General features: G+C 36.6%; 1 protein-coding gene and 1 long non-coding RNA gene across 15 annotated transcripts in view; one reads left to right on the top strand and one right to left on the bottom strand.

The window, feature by feature from the left end:
- HERC1 (HECT and RLD domain containing E3 ubiquitin protein ligase family member 1) overlaps nucleotides 1-20,053 on the bottom strand; it is a 187,125-nt gene that overhangs the window by 39,960 nt on the left and 127,112 nt on the right. For 7 of the 10 annotated variants that reach the window (XM_042988679.1, XM_042988678.1, XM_042988686.1 and 4 more), the window contains 11 exons: nucleotides 17,929-18,704; nucleotides 15,681-15,879; nucleotides 13,279-13,439; nucleotides 7,319-7,435; nucleotides 6,885-7,116; nucleotides 5,864-5,988; nucleotides 4,693-4,913; nucleotides 3,480-3,748; nucleotides 2,675-2,727; nucleotides 1,782-1,982; nucleotides 988-1,162 (listed from right to left, as the gene is read on the bottom strand). In XM_042988679.1, coding sequence (XP_042844613.1) covers nucleotides 988-1,162; nucleotides 1,782-1,982; nucleotides 2,675-2,727; nucleotides 3,480-3,748; nucleotides 4,693-4,913; nucleotides 5,864-5,988; nucleotides 6,885-7,116; nucleotides 7,319-7,435; nucleotides 13,279-13,439; nucleotides 15,681-15,879; nucleotides 17,929-18,704 — 2,529 coding nt within the window. The remainder of the gene's footprint in view (nucleotides 1-987; nucleotides 1,163-1,781; nucleotides 1,983-2,674; nucleotides 2,728-3,479; nucleotides 3,749-4,692; nucleotides 4,914-5,863; nucleotides 5,989-6,884; nucleotides 7,117-7,318; nucleotides 7,436-13,278; nucleotides 13,440-15,680; nucleotides 15,880-17,928; nucleotides 18,705-20,053) is intronic. The other 3 variants (XM_042988682.1, XM_042988684.1, XM_042988685.1) reach the window with 3 other exon arrangements.
- The window catches only part of LOC122239454, a 46,621-nt gene continuing 41,868 nt past the window's right edge, over nucleotides 15,301-20,053 (top strand). For 2 of the 5 annotated variants that reach the window (XR_006218584.1, XR_006218585.1), the window contains exon 1: nucleotides 15,302-15,723. This is a non-coding gene — a long non-coding RNA (uncharacterized LOC122239454). Of the gene's footprint in view, nucleotides 15,724-20,053 lie in introns of all 5 variants that reach the window. The other 3 variants (XR_006218583.1, XR_006218582.1, XR_006218581.1) reach the window with 3 other exon arrangements.

Below are 20,053 nucleotides of genomic sequence, written 5' to 3'. Positions count from 1 at the left end.
CTAAGAGCCACTTGGAAATATTTGTCTTATATAGTGTGAGGTTGGGGCCAAGACTCACTTTTTCCTGTTGAATAAACCATGTGACCTAAGCCCAAGTTAGTGAGGAGACATGCTTTCCTCATTGTTCTGCCATACAAACATTATCATAAATCAAACCATACACCAAGTGTTTATCTATATGTGTGGGTCAGTTTCTAAATTCTGTTCTCCACTATCCAATACCAGAGTCTCATCTATTTTTGAATTTTTATTTCAGGGTCCTTCTGTCTTCACTGATTTACTTTTATATACCTCTACTCAACAATTCTTTTTTTTTAAGTTTATTTATTTATTTTTGAGAGATACAGAGATAGTGCAAGTGGGGGAGGGGCACAGAGAGGGAGACAGAGAATCCCAAGCAGGCTCTGCACTGTCAGCATGGAGCCCAACGTGGGGCTCGAACTCACACGAAACCGTGAGATCATGACCTGAGGCGAAACCAACAGTCAGACGCTTAAGTGACTGAGCCACCCAGGCGCCCCTGCTTAACCATTTCTTAAATGGATGTCTTTTAGGTATTCTTGGCTCTCTTCCTTTTTTAATATTACATTCTACAGTATGAACATGGCAGGAGTCTCCATGATGGAATCTGCAGGTTGAAATAGCTACACAGTTGGGTCAATTTTGCAGAAAATTCATTCAACCTTTTGATTTTATCCTGCATCAAATGGATTGAAAGCTTTAGTTTCTCATTTCAGATAATAAAATTAAAAATGTTTGCAGTTTACTCAGCTACTATAATACTCTTATTTTCTACCTAAAAAGAGCTAAGTATTTACCAACTGGATGAATGAATAACAATGATGACTATCTCCAACTTCTTTCATTTGACAGCCTAGATACTCAAGGCTCTAAAAATTCTATCTCATCCTCCCAAACAATACTAAACTCCTGTCTAATACATACTAGGAACTAACTTAGCATCACCTGACACAAGATAATTCTTACCTGACCGAGAGAAGAGACAGAGCTCTCATTACCATGGTTCTTGCCAGAAGAACCTGAGCAGCAGCAGTCACTCTCCTTAAAGCCACCACCCGGTCATGAGGGTTTGCTAAGGCAGCGGCCTGCTCACCTAGTGTTATTCTTCCAGAGGAACTCTTTTCTACAGAGCCATGGCAACCTGAAAAACATATCCAGAGCACTGAAAAATTTTCCCATTCTATCTACGTTCTGGGCTGCAAGGAAACACAGCAAACCAATGTGTTTTGTTCATTTGGACTTTGTTACACAGAAAATTCCTTGGGAGAAAGAGACAGTTCTAAGGCAATAACCTGTTATATATGTTCCTTAAATTTTTTTGGTTTTATTTTGTTCATATATCATATTATATATAACAGACACAGAAAAGATACAGTTTTTAAAATATGCTTTAAGTATACAGAAAGGGCTGAGTCACCAATACTAATTCTTTATTTTGTATTCCCGAGAGCAAAAGTTACCCATACCCTTTCATGCACATAAAAAAAAAAAGACTGCAAAATTGGTTTTAGTCAGTTCCAGGATTTCCCTATTTTCTTTAAAAAAAAATCATACTCATATTTTATAAATTTTCTTTTTATTACTTTGGCATTTCATAAAAGCAAAAAATGAAAAATATTACCTTATACCTTGAAAATGTTCAAACAACTAGCTAAGGATACTTGACGGGGTGGAACAATGTTGTATTACTATTTATCCAGTCTAAGAAACAAATTAATACAGACTCTAAAAAATCAATACCAATTATCATTTCAGTTTACCTATTTGCATTAGAGTCTCTTCCATACTGTTGGTAGCTGTTACCATTGCTACTGATGCTCCCAAGGGATCACTGTCAGGGAACTGAACTGGTTCTGGTACAATGCGTCGGTCGTTTAAACCAAGTGGTCCAGCAAGTAATTCAAATTCTTCTTCACCTGTTAGCTTTTCATCTTCATCAACATCTAACATGTCCCAGTCTTCTGGAATTTAAATAAATAAATTTATGGTATGTGAATATAAACATGAAGTAACTCTGCTGGCAACGGTTACTGTGAGATATGTCTAAAATGCAGATGGACTGAAAGCCCAGTGCCCACAAAATATGCTATGGCACCATCTCCTGGTGACCCAACCAAACTGCACTCCCTGAAACATAGTGAGAGTCTAAGGGAAAGGGAGTCTGAGTCAAACCCACCTAAAGCAACAGCAAATGTTACAGCTGGTAATGAAGGTTTCAGCTAATAAAAGCTATTGTTACGGGGCCAACAAAGAGTTCTTAATGCTATCCACAATCATTAAAGAATCAGTTATTTGAAGTAAATGAATGCTCCGTATAAATTCACGCTGTCATCAGTTTTGTACTTTTTACTTTCCTCAATCAGGATGGAAATTCAAAATGTACTCCATACTTTCCCTACTTCGAAAAAAATATATGCCACACAGAAATTAACATTCTGTGGTAAAGCTAGTATTTGAACCCAGGTCCTTTCCCTTTGATTTTTAAAACTAGGGCTGTTGCTTTCAAACTACCTTTAACTTTTCAGAGAAAGTTTTAAGTTAATATGTACTTAAATACCAACACATACACATAAAGTAAATTTTAGTAACAGATGTTAAGCAGAAGGTATATACAAAAATACATGTAAAATAAAGAAGCTCTCAAAACAACTACCTTCATACACACTGTCCTGCTTGCCAATTAGATCTGGAGCTTGTCCCTTGTACCTGCACCAAACATGAAGAACATTGTATTTTTATACAAAACAGTTAGTACCCAAAAATGCAAATTAAGTCATTAGAACATTTTAAAAGGTCATTAATAAAGCAACACAAAATAAAGTGTTTCAGGTTATGGGCTAAGAAAAACTACTGGTATGTAGGTACACACATGCTTACAAAATCAATGATCATTTTACCAAGTTACTGGGGGGGTTTCTAGGTCACCTACAACACTCATCCAGACCACCTTAAAGATTTTAATAGTTGACAGTAAGGGCAAAAGCCCTGCTCACTACAGATTAATTGCTATTCAAGGATATAAAGAAGTAATATTTTCACGGAAGCTCAATTTAATCTAAACAGTCTATTTTCTTTTTAATCACCAAAAAGATCTTAATTAAGATGTCAAACAAAAACAGAGTGAAAAACACAATGAAAAAATTGACCATAAGCCTCCTGAAGGTTAAGGCAAGGGTCCTGCCTTAAGGCAACTTGCCTGCCAACAAGTTGAAGGTTCATAGAGTCAAACTCCAGTCAAAAACCTGCTGCCATGGACTGCAGGATCCCAGCTCTGGCAAAACATGAATTCCTCAACCACCTTCATCCTTCCTGCCCCCAATTCAGCAGTCATTGGACTTAGGGAAAGGTTAAGTGTAACTCTTCACGTTAAAATAAGCTTTAATTCCCACGTCTTGATGAGAGATACTTTATACTCTTCATTCAGAGGGGGTCTGGATATCTACGCAATTTCAAGGTACCTTTCAGAACTTGTTGTCTTGGATTTGGTCTTCAGGGCTAAGTACTTTTCCCTGCAGCTGCCGCAGAGCAGGTAGTATGGATTTCCACTCCCACATTCACCACCGAACCAGCCATCCACATAGGAGCCGTTGCTGCGATAGCCCTGGCGGTTTGCACTGCGCCCACAGCCTGGGTGATTTCTCTTCATGTGCTGGTTGAAGCTGACGACACTGCACTCACACAGTTCACACACCACCACTTCTTCCCTGTCTTCAGACTCACAAACATGCTGCACAAAATTTTATATCAAATCATTAGTCAATTTAACATAAAATTAAGAAGAGGTAGATATTTATATGTTAAATTAATAACTTTGTTTACGCGTGTTGGAACATTTGCAGGATTTTCATTAATGTTACATAACAAATTTCTTTCAAATCAGAATTTAGATCACATGATCTCAAGGTGTTCCTTGCTCTTTCTCAATCTAATAAGTTATAATAAAATTAACTCACTCTCCTACTGAGAAGAGTTAATAAAAATGACAATTAGCGCTATCTCAAATGGCTTTTTAAAAATCCCTCTAATAAACCTACTTTACATCTGGTCATAACATGCATATCTATTATCTGAATTTCTAAGAAGTCATTAGGATTCATTTATCTTATTAACTTAATATAGTGGATGCTCTTTTCTATAGGATTCAGACCTGTGAAATTTTCACGCTCCCCGCTACAAAAGCATAATGCTAAACAATGAAAACATACAAACCCACCATGTACCCTGCCCCTGGATGGAGGTAGTTACAAGACCTAGGTGGCACTGGTTCTTAGAATGAGGCACTACAGTGATTAAATGGAACCTATGAAGGAGAAGAGCATGCATTCAGATAGAAAGGTGAGCACAGCAGCCATGTTATACACCCAGAAGAGCTAAGAAGTGATGCCAGTTTTGTAATCTATCTTTGACATTACAATCAAATATTAACAAAATATGGCTCTATTCATCTAGTCTGGGGAGGGAAACGATAAAATCATACAGAGAAAGCAAGAGACGCTTTTTCTTTTTAGTTTGTAGGTATCAAAGTAACCTTAAGCATTAGAGCCCCAAACTTTAGGAAGAGATCTAAGACTTTTCAGTGTTACAACTCTAGGCAAGGCTGTTATTAGTAAGCTCTATGAACAGGAGGGCAGGAAAATAAGTCAGAGCAGCCCCCGCTGCAATCACACACACCCAGGTAGGCCAATCCAGTACCTCTGGGATCCACATTCCCAGAATATCATTGTCACTGGTCAGGTCTTGTCCAAACATAGCTTCCATTGCTTCATCATCAAGATCAATTTCCAATTCCTCATCTAAATTAAAGTCATACAACGCCCCTGGGTCTTGTTGCAAAGATATTCCTTCTCTCCGACTTTGATTCCTGTGGGCCTGCACAGAGCGGTATAACCCCGCTCAGAACAAAACAAAAAAGGCATTTTATTTACATGCATAAAGTAATTCTGAATATTTCACCAGTTCTTAATTGCCTGGATTCCAGACCATAAACATAAAATCTGACCTATCATGTGTGATTCTTCTTCTATAAAATGGGGTAATAGCACTCATACTTCACAGGGCTGTTAACAGGTTTAAGTAAGATAATCCATGTAAAATACTTCATAATGTAATATGGAAAACACTCAGTAAATGTGAGCTGTTATTATTCTTTTAGGGTTACTTAAAAAAATCAGTCATTATATATTAAGTACACATCCTGTATTTTCTAGTTCAGTCTTAACTTCTCACTATTACTATAAATTACTGAAAAATTATGTTTTAATAGTTCAAAAATCAAACACCATTTTGACAAGTCACACATCCTAGTTTTTAGTTTAGAAAATATGTTCCCTATAAATTACACTTCACATGTCTAGAGCATAATCCCAGAAGTATTTACTAATGTAACAATGAAATTTACTTTTGCTTTTCTGGGGCCCTACCTAGTAGTTTTGTCCTAAGGTCCACAGAGTACATCAGAAAAGCCAGTGACCACTTTAGCACAGTGCTCTTTTTAGCTCCTTCTTAATATTAATGTGACATTTTAAACATTCATCTTCACTTCTTAAAGTATAAACAGCTCGAGGGCAGAGACAGCATTTATGAAATACCTCAGTATCTACAAGTAACCAGTATAGACTTCTGTACCCAGAGGGAGCTTAAAAATAAATTTATGAAAGTATGCTGTGATTTCAATGCAAAATTATGTAAACAGGAAGAAAAATGCAAATAGCTGCTCTGTTAATGTGGAGGAACTGAGTACTTAGTATCATTAGTTCATCTTCTTTAATGCTGCTTTCACACTGACTTTAAAATATAAACTATACGACTTTCACCAATAGAAGGATGTGAAACATATAATTACCTGCTCTTGCTAGCAATGTGCGAGCAGCTAAATCAAACTTGTGCCTTCTTGTTACTGCTGAGCGACCCCTAGCTGGTGGTCCACTTCCAGAAGCTGCATTCTCTGCATGGTCCAGATTATCAGCGCTACAAGTGCAAATTTAAAAGCAACACAGATTTTTAAGAACCATCATAAATGGAAAGCACAGGCACAAGCTTACTTATGGTCTTGCTTTTTCCTCCAAATATTACCAAGAATAAAATATATTTATGATAAAACTGAAACATAGCTTGTCTTTGGTAAAGCTCCTAAATTATAAATATGTCATATTGCCCTAAGCAGTAATTTTACCTATTTTTTTTTTTTTACTTTTATTTATTTAAGTAGGCTCTACACCTAACATAGAACCTGAACTCATGGTCCTGAGATCAAGAGTCACACACTCTACCAACTAAGCTAGTCAAGTGCCCTTACCTGATTTTGAATTATGCCAACAAGGGAATGATGCTTAATGCATGTTCAGATCCAAAAAAGATCAATGGTCTTAACTAAATTCTAAATGATTCAACACTTAAAATTTGAAATGAAATGACAATCCCTGCCTACGAGAAACGTATTGCAAAGTTATGAAAATATCCACTGAGATTGTCAGAAACAAGCCTGCATATAAGACACAAGCTTTGGTAACCAAATCCATTAAATCAATTTCTAATATTAAAATTAACATTCTATATCATTTATAAAGGAGAATTATTTTATCAGAATGTTTATTTCAGAATAAACTTGTTTTTAATTGTTTCTTTTCAGTTTAATTTCAAGTAAAAATTATTACCTATTTTCTACAAAAACATCCATTCAAGACTTGTCATATCATTTTTACGCTTCACAGAAACATAAACTTGTAAGCGAAACGTCCATCTTTTCATATACCTCTAGTTAACAGCTTTACAAACCATTAAAAGCATCTATGAAGGGAAATAAATGGGACACTTGGAAGCACCATTTATAACGCATAAAACAAGTACGGAAACTGGACTCTCACCTTTCACTAAAGCCTTCTTCCATTTCAGCAGCATCAGCTGATGGTATGTCTCCTGGTGACTGCAAATAACAGGGATCATTTGATTTCCCACCACTGCCTAGGACAGCTGCTCCGTGTCTTGAGTCAGCTGTGCTGCCTGGCTGGGGTTCCTCCTCATCCTCATGCCCAGGGTGCTCTATCATCCACATGGCAAGGACAGTGATGTTCTGGGCATCAGCCTCTCCTCGAGCACCTGAACAGGTGAAAAAAAAGTATGATACTGATTTTGGGCAACATAATTATTCATGGCATCAATTTAAGAGTGTCTGCTATGACACCATTATAACTAAATCTGCTATTAAAAAGTTTTATGGTCTCTTAAAACAATGTGTCACCCTCTATAATATCGGGCTTCTCCTATATGTATATACTGATATATTAAAAACTTATCCTACCTGTGGCTTCCATGGCTTTGGCAATCTGCCGGAGAGAGAACCCCATCTCCAGCAAGGGTACTGCAATTGCTGGAGGAGGAGGAGAAGTTGAAAGTCTGCTGCTTGGGTCTGACAAGGCTGAAACAAAAGAAAGAGAATAAAGTCCTAAATATCAGTACATACTATGAGTAAAAAGTGTCCTTATAGTAACTGTTAAGTCCCCAATTTCCTAATACTGTCTACATTTATTGAAATTTTATTCTATTCAGGGGCGCCTGGGTGGCGCAGTCGGTTGAGTGTCCGACTTCAGCTCAGGTCACGATCTAACGGTCCGTGAGTTCGAGCCCCGCGTCAGGCTCTGGGCTGACGGCTCGGAGCCTGGAGCCTGTTTCCGATTCTGTGTCTCCCTCTCTCTCTGCCCCTCCCCCGTTCATGCTCTGTCTCTCTCTGTCCCAAAAAAAAAAAAAAACAAAAAACAAAAAACAAAAAAAAAAGTTAAAAAAAAAAAAAAAAAAGAAATTTTATTCTATTCAGAATTCACTAAATGTGGAACTAAACGGGATTTTGTTACAGCTTTTTAAGGTTTTTCATAAAGCTAACATAAAACAAAGCTGCTGAAAAAAATATTAAATGTTTTCTTACTTTGAAATAGTTTCTAACTTACAAAAAATTTCAGACTTAAGAGAAATTTGCAAGCATAGTACAAAAGAATTCTTTCATCCATGAACCACTGGAGAGTAAGTAGCAGACATGATGCTTCAACTCCCTTGAATACTCTAACAGTTAATTAACTCCTACAAATAAGGACACTGTCTTGCATAACACAGTCTCAAAGTCCGGAAATTAACAATGTTAATATCTATCTAATCCAGATCTCATTCTAGTTTCACCAGAACTCCTGACAATGTTCTTTACAGCAGAGTCCAATCCAGGATTATCACCCTTCCATTTAGTTTTCAGATCTCTTCAGTCTCCTTCAATCACTTTGATACTTTTAAGATTACAGGCCAGCTATATGATAGGAAGACCCTCAATTTGGGTTTGTCTGATGTTTCTTCACGTGCTTTTTGGCAGGAATACAAAACTGATTCTGCCTTCTTCTCATTACATTCTACTAGATGGTACATGATTTCAACTTGTCCCATTGCTGGTGATGCTAACTTTGATCACCTGAGTTAAGCTGGTATCTGCTAGTTTATCTCCTGATTAACTAAAAAAGGTACTCTTTTTTTTTCCCTCCCTTTGTAATAAATATTTATTGGGAGGAATTATATGTAAATAGCCCATTCCTCATCAAGGTGAGACTCACTAACATCCATTAATGTTTATTGGCTGAATTATTTATTATGATGATGATGATGATGGTTGACAGATGAAGATTTTCTAATTCCATCATTGCTTTCAGATTTATCAGTCTCCTTTCTCCATCAGTAGAGATTTTCATTGTATTTGTGGGTTATTAGATGTTATTATAACAATGATTATTTATTTTGATGCCCCAAACATTCCAGATTTGGCTAGATGTCCCTTCAATCTAGTTTCTATATCCTTGAGGCATGTGCCCATAATTCTCTGAGCAGTTTATCACTTTCTGGCACAAGATATTCTAGGCTCATCTCATACTTAACCCTGAAATCAGCCATTTCTACCAGGAGATAGGGTTCTCTTTTAGTAGAGAATGGTATCTAGAAGACAGGATCTTGGCACTAGGTGTGTTTATTGCTACTAAGGCATCACTGTTCCTAGGTCCTTTCAGTGGACAGTGCTGATAGAAGCCCTGTGCCTCATTTAATGGTTTTTGAATTCAATTAAGAAGGAAAAAAGAAGGAAGCAGGGAGAATGACAACTTTCATTTTTGCTTAAAAAATGTCACTACTCCTACAGTGGTAATAGTCCTGACACTTTTGTTGGACTTCTGCTTCTAGCCATGATAGAATAACAGAGACTGGATTTACCCTCACCTTAACAACTAAAAGAACAGATGGAATATATCAAATGATGGTCTGTAGACACTGGATGGCAGGCAACGTAGGACAGTGACCTCTGAGAGAAGGAAATCAAATGAGGCGAGGTATACAATTGCCTCAGCATATTTGCTGGAGAGAATTTCCAAGCTGCAGTTCAGGGAGGGCAAATTCAAGCTAAACTCAGCGGCCTCTCTGAACTGAGGACAAAAAAGTAAAGAATTCAAGATGGCTAGCATTCACAGGGTAGAACACCAGAAAGGAGAAAGCTGTATAGAAAGAAGAGAGCTGCACAAAAAGCAAAATTCAGAAATGTACAGAAGGTCCTTCTTTTTCCCTCAAGTCTTCAGCTGATGCTAATGCAGCAACTACCCAGAACTAGGGAAGGAATTACCAAAAAGTAGCAGGCAGAACAATCCTTGAGGCTCATACAGGGTTGGGAAGAATTTGTGTTACCAGAAGGAAAGAACTACGATACACAAGGCACTGAATAGAATACTAAGAAAGGTATTAGTTCAGTGGTGGGGAAAAATTCAGCCAAGCTAAAGGCTGTTCTGGTCCCTCCTAACAAAGCTTAAGAGGAAGGCTTGAAAGAATCAAATTATTTCCAAGTAATTTAACTGTATCCTATAACAAAGTTAAAGTATATTTAAATAAATACAAACTATCAAGCACCCAAAAAGGTAAAATTCACAATGTCTAGTAACCAATATAAAATTACCAAACATCCCCCCCTCCAAAAAAACCCCGAGAAAATATAATTCAAAATAAGTAGAAAAATTAGTCAACAGAAACAGACCTAGAAATTAGATACGTGCTAAGAAGAGAATGATATTTAAACCGGTATAAAGTTGATGTTCATTATTTGTGCATTCCATATTTGCAAATTCATCTACTCATTAAAGTTAATTTGTAACTCCCAAATCAATACTTGTGGTGCTTTCACAGTAATTTACATGCACACAGTGACAAAAACATTTCAATCTCCTGACACACTGGTTCCTAGCTGAGGTATAACAGGTGATGCTTACATTCTTGTTTGAGCTCCGAGACTGTAAACAAGTCTCCTTTTCATGGTCTATTTAGTGTTATGTGTTTTGCAGTTTTGTGCTTTTTGTTGGTGGCTTCACTATTTAAAATGGCCATGAAGCATAGTGCTGAAATGCTGCTAGTTTATTTTTTTTTAAGTTTATTTACTTATTTTGAGAGAGAGACAGAGTGTGTGCATACAAGCTGGGAAGAGGCAGAGAGAGGGGGAGAGAATCCACAAGCAGGCTCCACAGTGTCAGTGCAGAGCCCAATGCTGGGGGCTCAATCTCACGAACTGTGAGATTATGACCTGAGCCGAAATCAAGAGTCAGACGCTTAACCAACTGAGCCACCAGGAGCCCCTGTCTAGTGTTTCTAAGTCCAAGAAGGCTACGATATGCCTTATGGAGAAAATGTATGTGTCACATAAATTTCATTCAGGCATGAGTTATGGTGCTCTTGGCCATGAGTTCAATGCTAATGAATCAATAATATATATTAAATATAATGTACTTAAATAGAAACATACATAAAACAAGGTTATATACTTGACAAAATGTGACCAGAAGTTCACAAAAACCTACCCTTATATCTCCCTTAGGAGTAATGGTTCAGTTTTCACTAATTCAGTGTTCACAATGACTTTATAGAACATAACTATCCTAATAGTGAGAACTGACCATTATTCCATGTATTTGATAAGGCAGAGAAAAGATTAATAAGCATGTTAAAGACATGGAAGACTGTCTTTACAATGTATGAATGGAAAAGTACTAGATGGGACTGAGAGAAAATCTGATTCTGCAGGAGAAAAGATTAATGACCAGAAGACACAACAATAAAAACTATACAAAATGGAAACAGACATTAAATAAACAATAAAAAATAAATAAAAAGATATTAAAAAAAAATCAAAGCATTAGTGATCTGTGGGACAACGTCAAGTGGCCTTGTATACACATAACCATAGACACTGAAATGGAGTTATACAACAGAAATACATCTGAAAAATAATGAATTAAAAATGTCCAAATTTAAAGACAACTAAAAATCCACAGATCCAACAAGCTCAATAAATCCCAAGCACAAGAAAACTAAATCAGGGCAGATCATAATAAAATTGCTTAAACCTAGTGATAAAACAGAAAAATCTTAAAAGCAGCCAGAGAAAAAGGCATATTATATCAAGATTAGAATGACAGAAAACTTATCATGCAAGCCAGAAGACAGCAGAGGATCTTAAAGCACTGAAAGAAAAAAAATCGTGAATCTAGAATTCTATACCCAGAGAAAATATTTTTCAAAAATGAAGGTGAAATACACTCTTTTAGATATACAAGAGCCAAAAGAACTCATCACTAGCAGATCATTACAAGACACGTTAAAGGGAAAGCAGAAGGAAATTATACCATATGGAAATTGGGAACTACATAAAGAAATAAAGAATCTAAGACCTGATAAATATGTGCGTAAATATAAAATACATACTTTAGATTTCAAATTTCTTGCAAAGACAACTGGCTGTTTACAACAAAAATAATAACAATGTGTTATGGGCTTTATAACCTATGTATATATTAAACGTATGATAAAAGTACAAAGACTAAGAAAGGGCAAATAAAAGTATACCATTGTTAGAATTTTTAATATATATGAAGTACTTGAAAGGAGCCTGTAATAATTAAAAATGTATACTACAGACCTGAAAATAATCTCTAAAAATACACATATAGCTGATAAGCCAACAAAGGAGGTAAAATGAAATAATATAAAATATGAATTTAACAAAAAGACAGAAACAGAAGGAAAAGAGAAGGAACAGACGACGTGAACAGAAAGGTGGTAAATTTAAACACAACCCTACCAATTATCACATTAAATGTAAACAGTCTACACACACCAATTAAAAGATAGAGAATACCAGGTTGGATTAAAAAAGCAAGACCCAATGATAGGTTGCCTTTACAAAGCCCCTTTTAAATATAAAGACACAAAAAAGTAAAAGGCAAAAATGATGGGAGACAACATACCATCCTAACACTAATATATTTATATCATATAAAGCAGATTTAAGGACAAAGAATATTACCAGGAGTAAAGAGAGTCACTTGGTAATGACAAAGAGGTCAATTCACTATGAAAACATAAGAATCTTAAATATTTATGTACCCAAAGAGAGTTTTAAAAGACATGAAACAAAAACTGATAAATGAAAGGAGAAATAAACAAATCCACAATTACAGGCAGAGATTTCAACACTACTCTATTAATAATTGATACAGTAAGTAGACCAAATACTGATATTTACTGATACTTCTTTATCAGTAGAGATAAAGAAGACTTGAAAAAACAATCAACTACCTTGACTGACCAAACATTTACAGAACACTCCACTCAACAATAGCATAATACACATTTTTTCCAAGTCACATGGAATATTTACCAAAACAGACCATATTCTGGGCCATAAAATAAGTCTCAATAAATTTAAAAGAATTCATATTATACAAGATACATTCTCTGATAACAATGAAATTAGAAATTAGTAAGAGAAAGACATCTGAAAAATTCCTAAAGATCTGGAAACAAAATAACATACTTCTAAATGACCAAAATTGTCAAAGAAGATATCCATGGTAAATTAGTACTTTAAACTGAATAAAAATGGAAACACAGCATTTCACAATGTGGAGGTTACAGCAAAAGCAATGGTGAAGGGAAATTCATAACACTAAAAATGCCTATAACAGAAAATAAGAAGGGTCTAGTATGACTGATGTATAGCATATTCTTTCTCTCCCAACTAGCCATAAATGAATCTACAACTTCAAAATAGAGAAGACAATTTAGTTTGATAGGGCAGATCACCCTTAATCAAAATCACTGTTTTACCTTCAATGAGAAAAAACAGAATGCCCATGTTATGAAGTCCCACACATCAGGAATACCAAGAGGTCTGGGTGTCATAGTGCATGACAGCACACGCACCTGTGCGGTTAGCTGGCCTTGCTGACTGGGAATCAGGAGAAGTTAAGCTTTGCCTTCTTCCTACTTCATCAGAAGGAGAGGTTGGTAATGATGATATTGGAGGAGTCTGTGCACGACGTGTGGGAAGTACAGTGGTAGTTGGGTAACTAGAGAACATTTGCCTTTAAGAAAACAATAATGGTTAGCATAAAAATCCAATTAGAAAATAATACATACATCACAGTCTTCTTATAGAAAAATATTCAACCTGGAAAACTTTAAGTTAGCTATGGTTTAATGGAGGAGGGGAGAAAGACTCCCAACAATTTTAATAATCATTATCACATAGAATACATTTACTATAAAAGTAATGTTACCATTTGTTTGGCAAAATGCCAGCAACATAGCAGGTGAGGGGAAGGCAGCAATTAATAAAATAGATTTTTAAAATATCCCTGCTTTCATGGAGCTTTCCTTCTACTGTAAGAAGATGACAGTGTTATTTTGATAGGTATACAGTAGTTAAAGAATAAGGGCTTTTAAAGATAGCTAAATTACAGTTACTTCAAATATAAATTTACTAGCTAGCCGTGAAATTATTCACATGTATTCAAAGTAATAGACTATAGGTAAGTTATGGAAAGAAAAGAGAACTGCCCAGTCACTTAACACAACTGAAAAACAGCATATGAACGGTATGCCAGCCATGTAGAGGGGGAAAGGTACAAGAGAGGCAGCCCCCTCAGGCTGAGTAGGCACACATTGGCTTAAGAATAAAATCCAGGAAGGTCCTCATTGACTGTCTACTCTTCAGATTTGTCCAACAAAATAACCTTTTAAGCATCAAAAAATACTGTCTACCCAGTCAAATAACTGATACATGATATTCACACAGGCAGCAGTTGTTCCCTGATCTTTCTAGTGTTAAATGATGCTTAGTCAGGCAGAGACAACAGCAGCTCTAATATAGTCCCAGCCAACAACAGGCAAACAAAGACTGAGAAGAAAGGAGGAGTCACAAGGTCTATGAATGCCTGTGAGAGCAAGGGAATATTATTCTACCAGTGAATGCCATGTCTACATTGCACAGCTTGGAAGGCAACAAGGATTAAAAACCATATTAGAATATCCTATCATTCTTCTTTTCCTCCTTTCTTGAACAGAAGCACCCCCGTGGAACTGTTATCAAGTGAGAGAGTTAGGATGTGTGAGGACTGGGCAATGGTAGCTGCTAGGATTATTACTCCTCCTGCCCAAGACCAGAACAGTAACTCAGTTGTGTGAGCTAAAGACTACTGCATTAAGGGTCCGGTCAGGTCCCTTATGACTCAGGTCATAATCTCTCAGTTCGTGAGTTCAAGGCCCGCATCAGGCTCTCTGCTTTCAGCGCAGAGCCCACCCTCGGATCAGATGTCTGTGACAACCCTCTCTCTTGGCTCCCCTCTGGCTTATGCGCACATGCGCACTCTCTCTCAAAAACAAACATTAAAAAAAAAAAAAAATCACTGGGGAACCTTAATTAGAATGTAAACTGTGCCCCACCAGACCTACTGAATGAGACAGGGGGATACTTTACAGTCCCAGAGCCTTAAAAAGCCTCCCAGGTGGCTCCTGTGGACACCAAAAATTGACAAGCATTACAGTAATAGCCCCTCTCCTACTCTCTAAGATGTCAGCCTACACAATGGGAATGATAATAACCTGTCAATTATGGGAAGGGAGGAAAGAAAGAAGAAAAAGGGAGACTACCCATTCTACTGCTCTTTATTTCACTTAGGCCCTACTTAAGGGAGCTCACAAAATAGTCCCTCCCTAATGATTTTCTCTTAGAAGTTTTCATTTTGTGTATATAACTGGTAAAGTGAAACAAAAAGAAAACTCAGACGTTATTTGGAATTTACAAACCTACTAAAATAGGGTTGGCTGAAGAAGTATCTATTGTAAGACAGGCTCTTTCATTTGAAAAGTAGACTTGTTTGATCTTACAGTAAGAATGAAAGTATAATTAAGAAATTATGCTTAAAAGGGAAATAACTAGAGAAAATTATTTTCATGGAAGTGACCTCCATCTTGAAGCTCTAATATTCAATACAAGCATTTACTTTTTGAGGAAAAAAATATCCAAAAGCCTAGCTGAAAGAAAAGAAAAGATCATTATAAGGAGATAGACTCCTACACTATCTGACTGTCAGCAGCATGGGTGATAAATCCAGACCACCCCTCGACTGGCTATGAGACTTGTGCAAGTTATTTAACTTGAGGGGCATTCCCAACTTTAGCAAAATGGGTTTGACTTTATGATCTCTTAGGTTCCTCCTAGCTCTAGAATGCCTTTAGTTGGGCACATTCTTCACTGACAGAACAATCACGTGTTCAGAATCATAGGCATCAATACGGCAGATGTTAAAGGTCAACTTCCCTACCTGAGAAGACTAAGTGGCATCACTCCTGGGGATTCAGATGCAGGTACTGTTTCTGTGTCAGTGACTGGAGTGGTGGCAGTTGTGGTGTCTTCCAGCGAGCTGCTCATAAAGGAAGTTGTGCTCGAGGCTGATGGGCTAGTGGTAACTGGTGTTTGTGCCTGCTGGGCTTGGTCACTTTCTTCAGCTTGTTGATCAATCTCTATAAACCAAGGTAAATATTAAGAAAGTAGTAAGGATTTGTTTTTTTCACAAGTGACATATAAATGAAAAACTTACAATATGAAAAGTTTCTAAATATATTTCCTAAGTGCCAATTTCTACGACATATTTTTTTAATGTTCTTGCATATATACACCCTGTATTCACTACTGTAGAGCCTTACTACAGACTCTACTAATAAATACACTTTTGTAATTAATTTTCTTTTTTAGAGAAGAAGGTTCTCTTAAAAACAAAAAAGAAGCCACCTGGGTGGCTCAGTCAGTCAAGAGACTGCCTCCTGATTTCTGCTCAAGTCATGATCTCACAATTCCTGAGATCAAGACATGCATTGGGCTCTGCGCTCATTGCTCGGAGCTTGCTTGGGATTTTCTCTCTCTCTCTCTCTCTCTCTCTCTCTCTCTCTCTCTCTCTCTCCCCCCCCCCCGCCCCCCGGCTTGCACGTGCGTGCTCTCTCAAAATAAACTTAAAAAAAATAAAAATAAAAACAAAAACAGTCTCACTTTTGTTTTTATGATTTGACTAGAGGTTCTCTAAAGGTTATCTATCTAATCATTAAAATTCTATTTCCTGGTTGCACCTGAGTGGCTCAGTTAAAGGATCTACTCTTGATTTCGGCTCAGGACAGGATCTCACAGTTCAGGGAATTGAGCCCTGCAATCAGGCTCCATGCTGCCAGCACAGAGCCTGCTTGGGATTCTCTCTCCCCGCCCCTCCCCGACTTTCTCTCTCTCTCTCTCTCTCTCTCTCTCTCTCTCTCTCTCTCTCTCCAAACAAACAAACAAACAAACAAACAAACAAACAAACTAAAAAAACGGCTGTGTTTCCTGGGTGTCTGGGTGGCAAAGTCAGTTGAGCATCCGACTCTTGATTTCAGCTCAGGTCACAATCACAGAGTTGTGGGATCGAGCCCCACATCAGGCTCTGCACTGAGTATGGAGCCTGCCTGAGTTTCTCTCTCTCTCTATCCCTATGTGCTCTCTCTTGCTCTCAAGTAAAAAAACAATACATTTTTTAAAAAACTGTATTTTCTTAGCACTTTGATTTTGATGTGCCTATCTTTAAACTTTAAATAGGCAAAGATGAAGACATGTTAATACAAGTAATACATGTAAATATAATACAAATCTAGATAGAAACCCCATGCTCTAAAAAGGACAATGTCTCACAAAATAAACTACTCCCAAGAACTAAAAAATTAAAATGTCTAAGAGCTTACAAAGTATTTATAATTTTTTTTCTTATCTGGTGAGGGAGCTTACAAATAAAGAGAATATCAAGATAGCAGTTACCACAAAGACAGCTACTTCTATTGGGGTTGCTAAATGGCCACATACCTACATAATCATGATCTTAATACTATTTATATGCAACATGTACTTCCCTCTGCCTATCTACCATTTAATCTATGAAAGGAAGAAAGGGAGTGAGGAAAAAGGGAAGGTAGGAGGAAGAGGAAGGGAAAGGGAAAAAAGAAAAAAGGAAAAGAAGTTCCATGAAGGCAAGGGACTCTGTTCACTGCTGACTTTCCAAGAACCAAGAAGAGTACCTGGCATATAACAGGGACTCAGTAAATATTTACTGAAATAACTTCATTTTTATCTCAGAATTCATATTCCAAAAGGTGAAGATAAAGATAAAATAAGGGCTTTTGTCCCCTTCCATACAGAATCTATAAAAGTAATACTTTAAATGTCTCTGGGAAGATATCAGTATATATACTATATATGTTTTGAATCAGATCAATAAATTATCGAGTATCTTTTGTGGCATGAGTTAAGTTTTACAAAATGTAGTAATAATTATTAAGTTCTGTGCTTGTATACGTTTTAAATAGAAAATTATAGGTAAACAGATAATTATTAATATAAAAGAAACAAACAAAAAAACCTGTTTACCTTGCAAAGGAAAAACAACGTGAAAACTGCTGTGGCCAAAAAAATTTTTGATGAATAACTTATGGAATATATCACATCTGACATGAATAATTTCAACAACACATAAGGAAAAGAAAAAGCAGATAATATACCTTGCTTAATTTTGCCCCCAAACTGGTCTTCCAGGAGCCCATGGACCACTAATTTGTAGATCATGGCTTGAGCTCGTTCCAGATCAGCTAATCCCAACGCTCTCTTTATGGGCGACCGCATGACGGCTCGCTTCACCATGTGTCGCATCAGGAACTGCAAGGCTGCTCGCATCTCCACATCTTCATGAACAACTGGAGAGCTTGCACAGTCTGAGTTATGGCCATTTTCAGCCAGAACTTTTGGTATCAGCAACAGCTCAGCATATTTACTACAGCCAAGAAGAGCACTAAGTGATTTCATAGCACCGAGGTAGAGATAGGACAGTTGGACTGCTCTGATTTCTGATTGGGCTATGTCATGGTTTTTGGATATGTGTTCGTGATTTCTTCTTTTTCCTTCTGTTATCTGATGTTGGGATTCCACACTTGGCAGTGTTGGGTCTAAAGAAAATGAAGCTATTTCGTTTTCAGATTTGGAGGCTGTGGTACCCTGATTTTTGACATCATCAGATGTTAAGCCTGTTCGCGTATCTAAAGCAGATTCATTCTCGGTTTTCTGCTCAACATCTCCTTTCTCCTCAGACTCATGTCGGTGTTTCTTTTCATGTCGCTTGGTGCTCTGTTTGCCCATGTCTTCATGAATACCAGTCAGATATGTGAGGTCCAGCAACACAGAAGCCGTCAGGCCTCGGAATCGCGCCACATCAAAAGGCAATGGTTCACAGGGCTCCAGATTATACAATGGAGTATCACTAGGCGACCAAAAAGTTGGGAAGCTTTAATAAAGATCAGAATGACACAGGAAGAAGCAAGTGAGGGATAGACGGGAGGAAGGTACAGAAAATAATGTAAACAAATAAGATGTATCATGTACACAGTACAAAACATAATTTACACAAACTAGAGAAATCATTACAAAGAGAAAAATAAATCTATTATGAGAAAATGGGGAGATGTGATGCTAAATGCAAAAGCAATGAGATGTGCATGTACTTTCAAATCAGAATATTGTTACTACAACGCAAGCCAGGAATTAGCAAAATTTCTATAAGAGGGCCAAATAGTAAATATAGCTTTCAACCCTGCCATCATAGTATGAAAGCAGTCACTGAATACCTAAATGAATGTGTGTGGCTGTGTAACATTATTTACAAACATAAGAGGTGGGCCAGATGTAGTCTGTCTATCCCTGATATAAGCTATGTGGAAAGTTTGTATAATAAATTTTACTTATTATGTGGGTAATGACTATAACCTATTTCAGAGAAGACTTTATTTCCATTTAAAACATAACTTTGTAGTCTTCAATTAATGCCTCTAATTTGTAGTTTAAGCAAAAATAGGATCACACACTTCCTGATATTTGGCAAAAATTTACTGAAGTTTAAAAATGTTATAAGTACACAAAAAATGTAACAGCTTTAGCAAGCATCTAAAGTTTGGTGGCATAAATTTGTTATATTAACCTAAATCTTAATTTTAGCTTGACCTTCTTAATCTTTATTTTCCCTTTGTCTTATTTCCTTATTTGTTTTGATTATTCTGCTATGTTACATTTGCATTTTAATAAGGAATCATAAATCCTTTCTGAAACAAGGCAAAGAATAAAAGAAAAGGTAAATACTTTCATGTAACACTGTAAAATTTTCATTGGTTTCTTAGCTTGGTGGAATGGGGTAAAGTAGGGTCCATTAACTCCTAAAATTGTGTATAAAGGTTACACGTGTTATTTTCAGCTGAGAGAATCTGTAGCTATTGTTACATTCTAAAACAGCACTGCCTCGAAAGAAATCTTATGAACCGCTGTTTTAGATATTGTCCCATGTCATATTAACACTATTAAGCAATCACTTTAGGCAGTATAATGAACAGTTACATATTATAATTAATAAATCTACATTTTCAAAGAAGATACATGACATATTTCCTTTGAAACGTACGAAGTTTCTTTTTCGCACAAATCCTATCTGACTGCAAACATGTCTAAATGTGTTTAAGTATATCATTTGTGTTAAATAAATGTAATTTCCATATCTATCCAAAATATTGCACACTGAAGGGACAGAAGTATGTGCTTAAAAAACAAAAAAAGTAAGAGTACTTATATCACAGTTAATCCCAAACT

The sequence above is a fragment of the Panthera tigris genome, chromosome B3 (genome assembly GCF_018350195.1).
Source record: "Panthera tigris isolate Pti1 chromosome B3, P.tigris_Pti1_mat1.1, whole genome shotgun sequence".
In the NCBI taxonomy this organism is placed as follows: Eukaryota; Metazoa; Chordata; class Mammalia; order Carnivora; family Felidae; genus Panthera; species Panthera tigris.
This window is presented reverse-complemented; position numbering and strand designations above follow the sequence as displayed.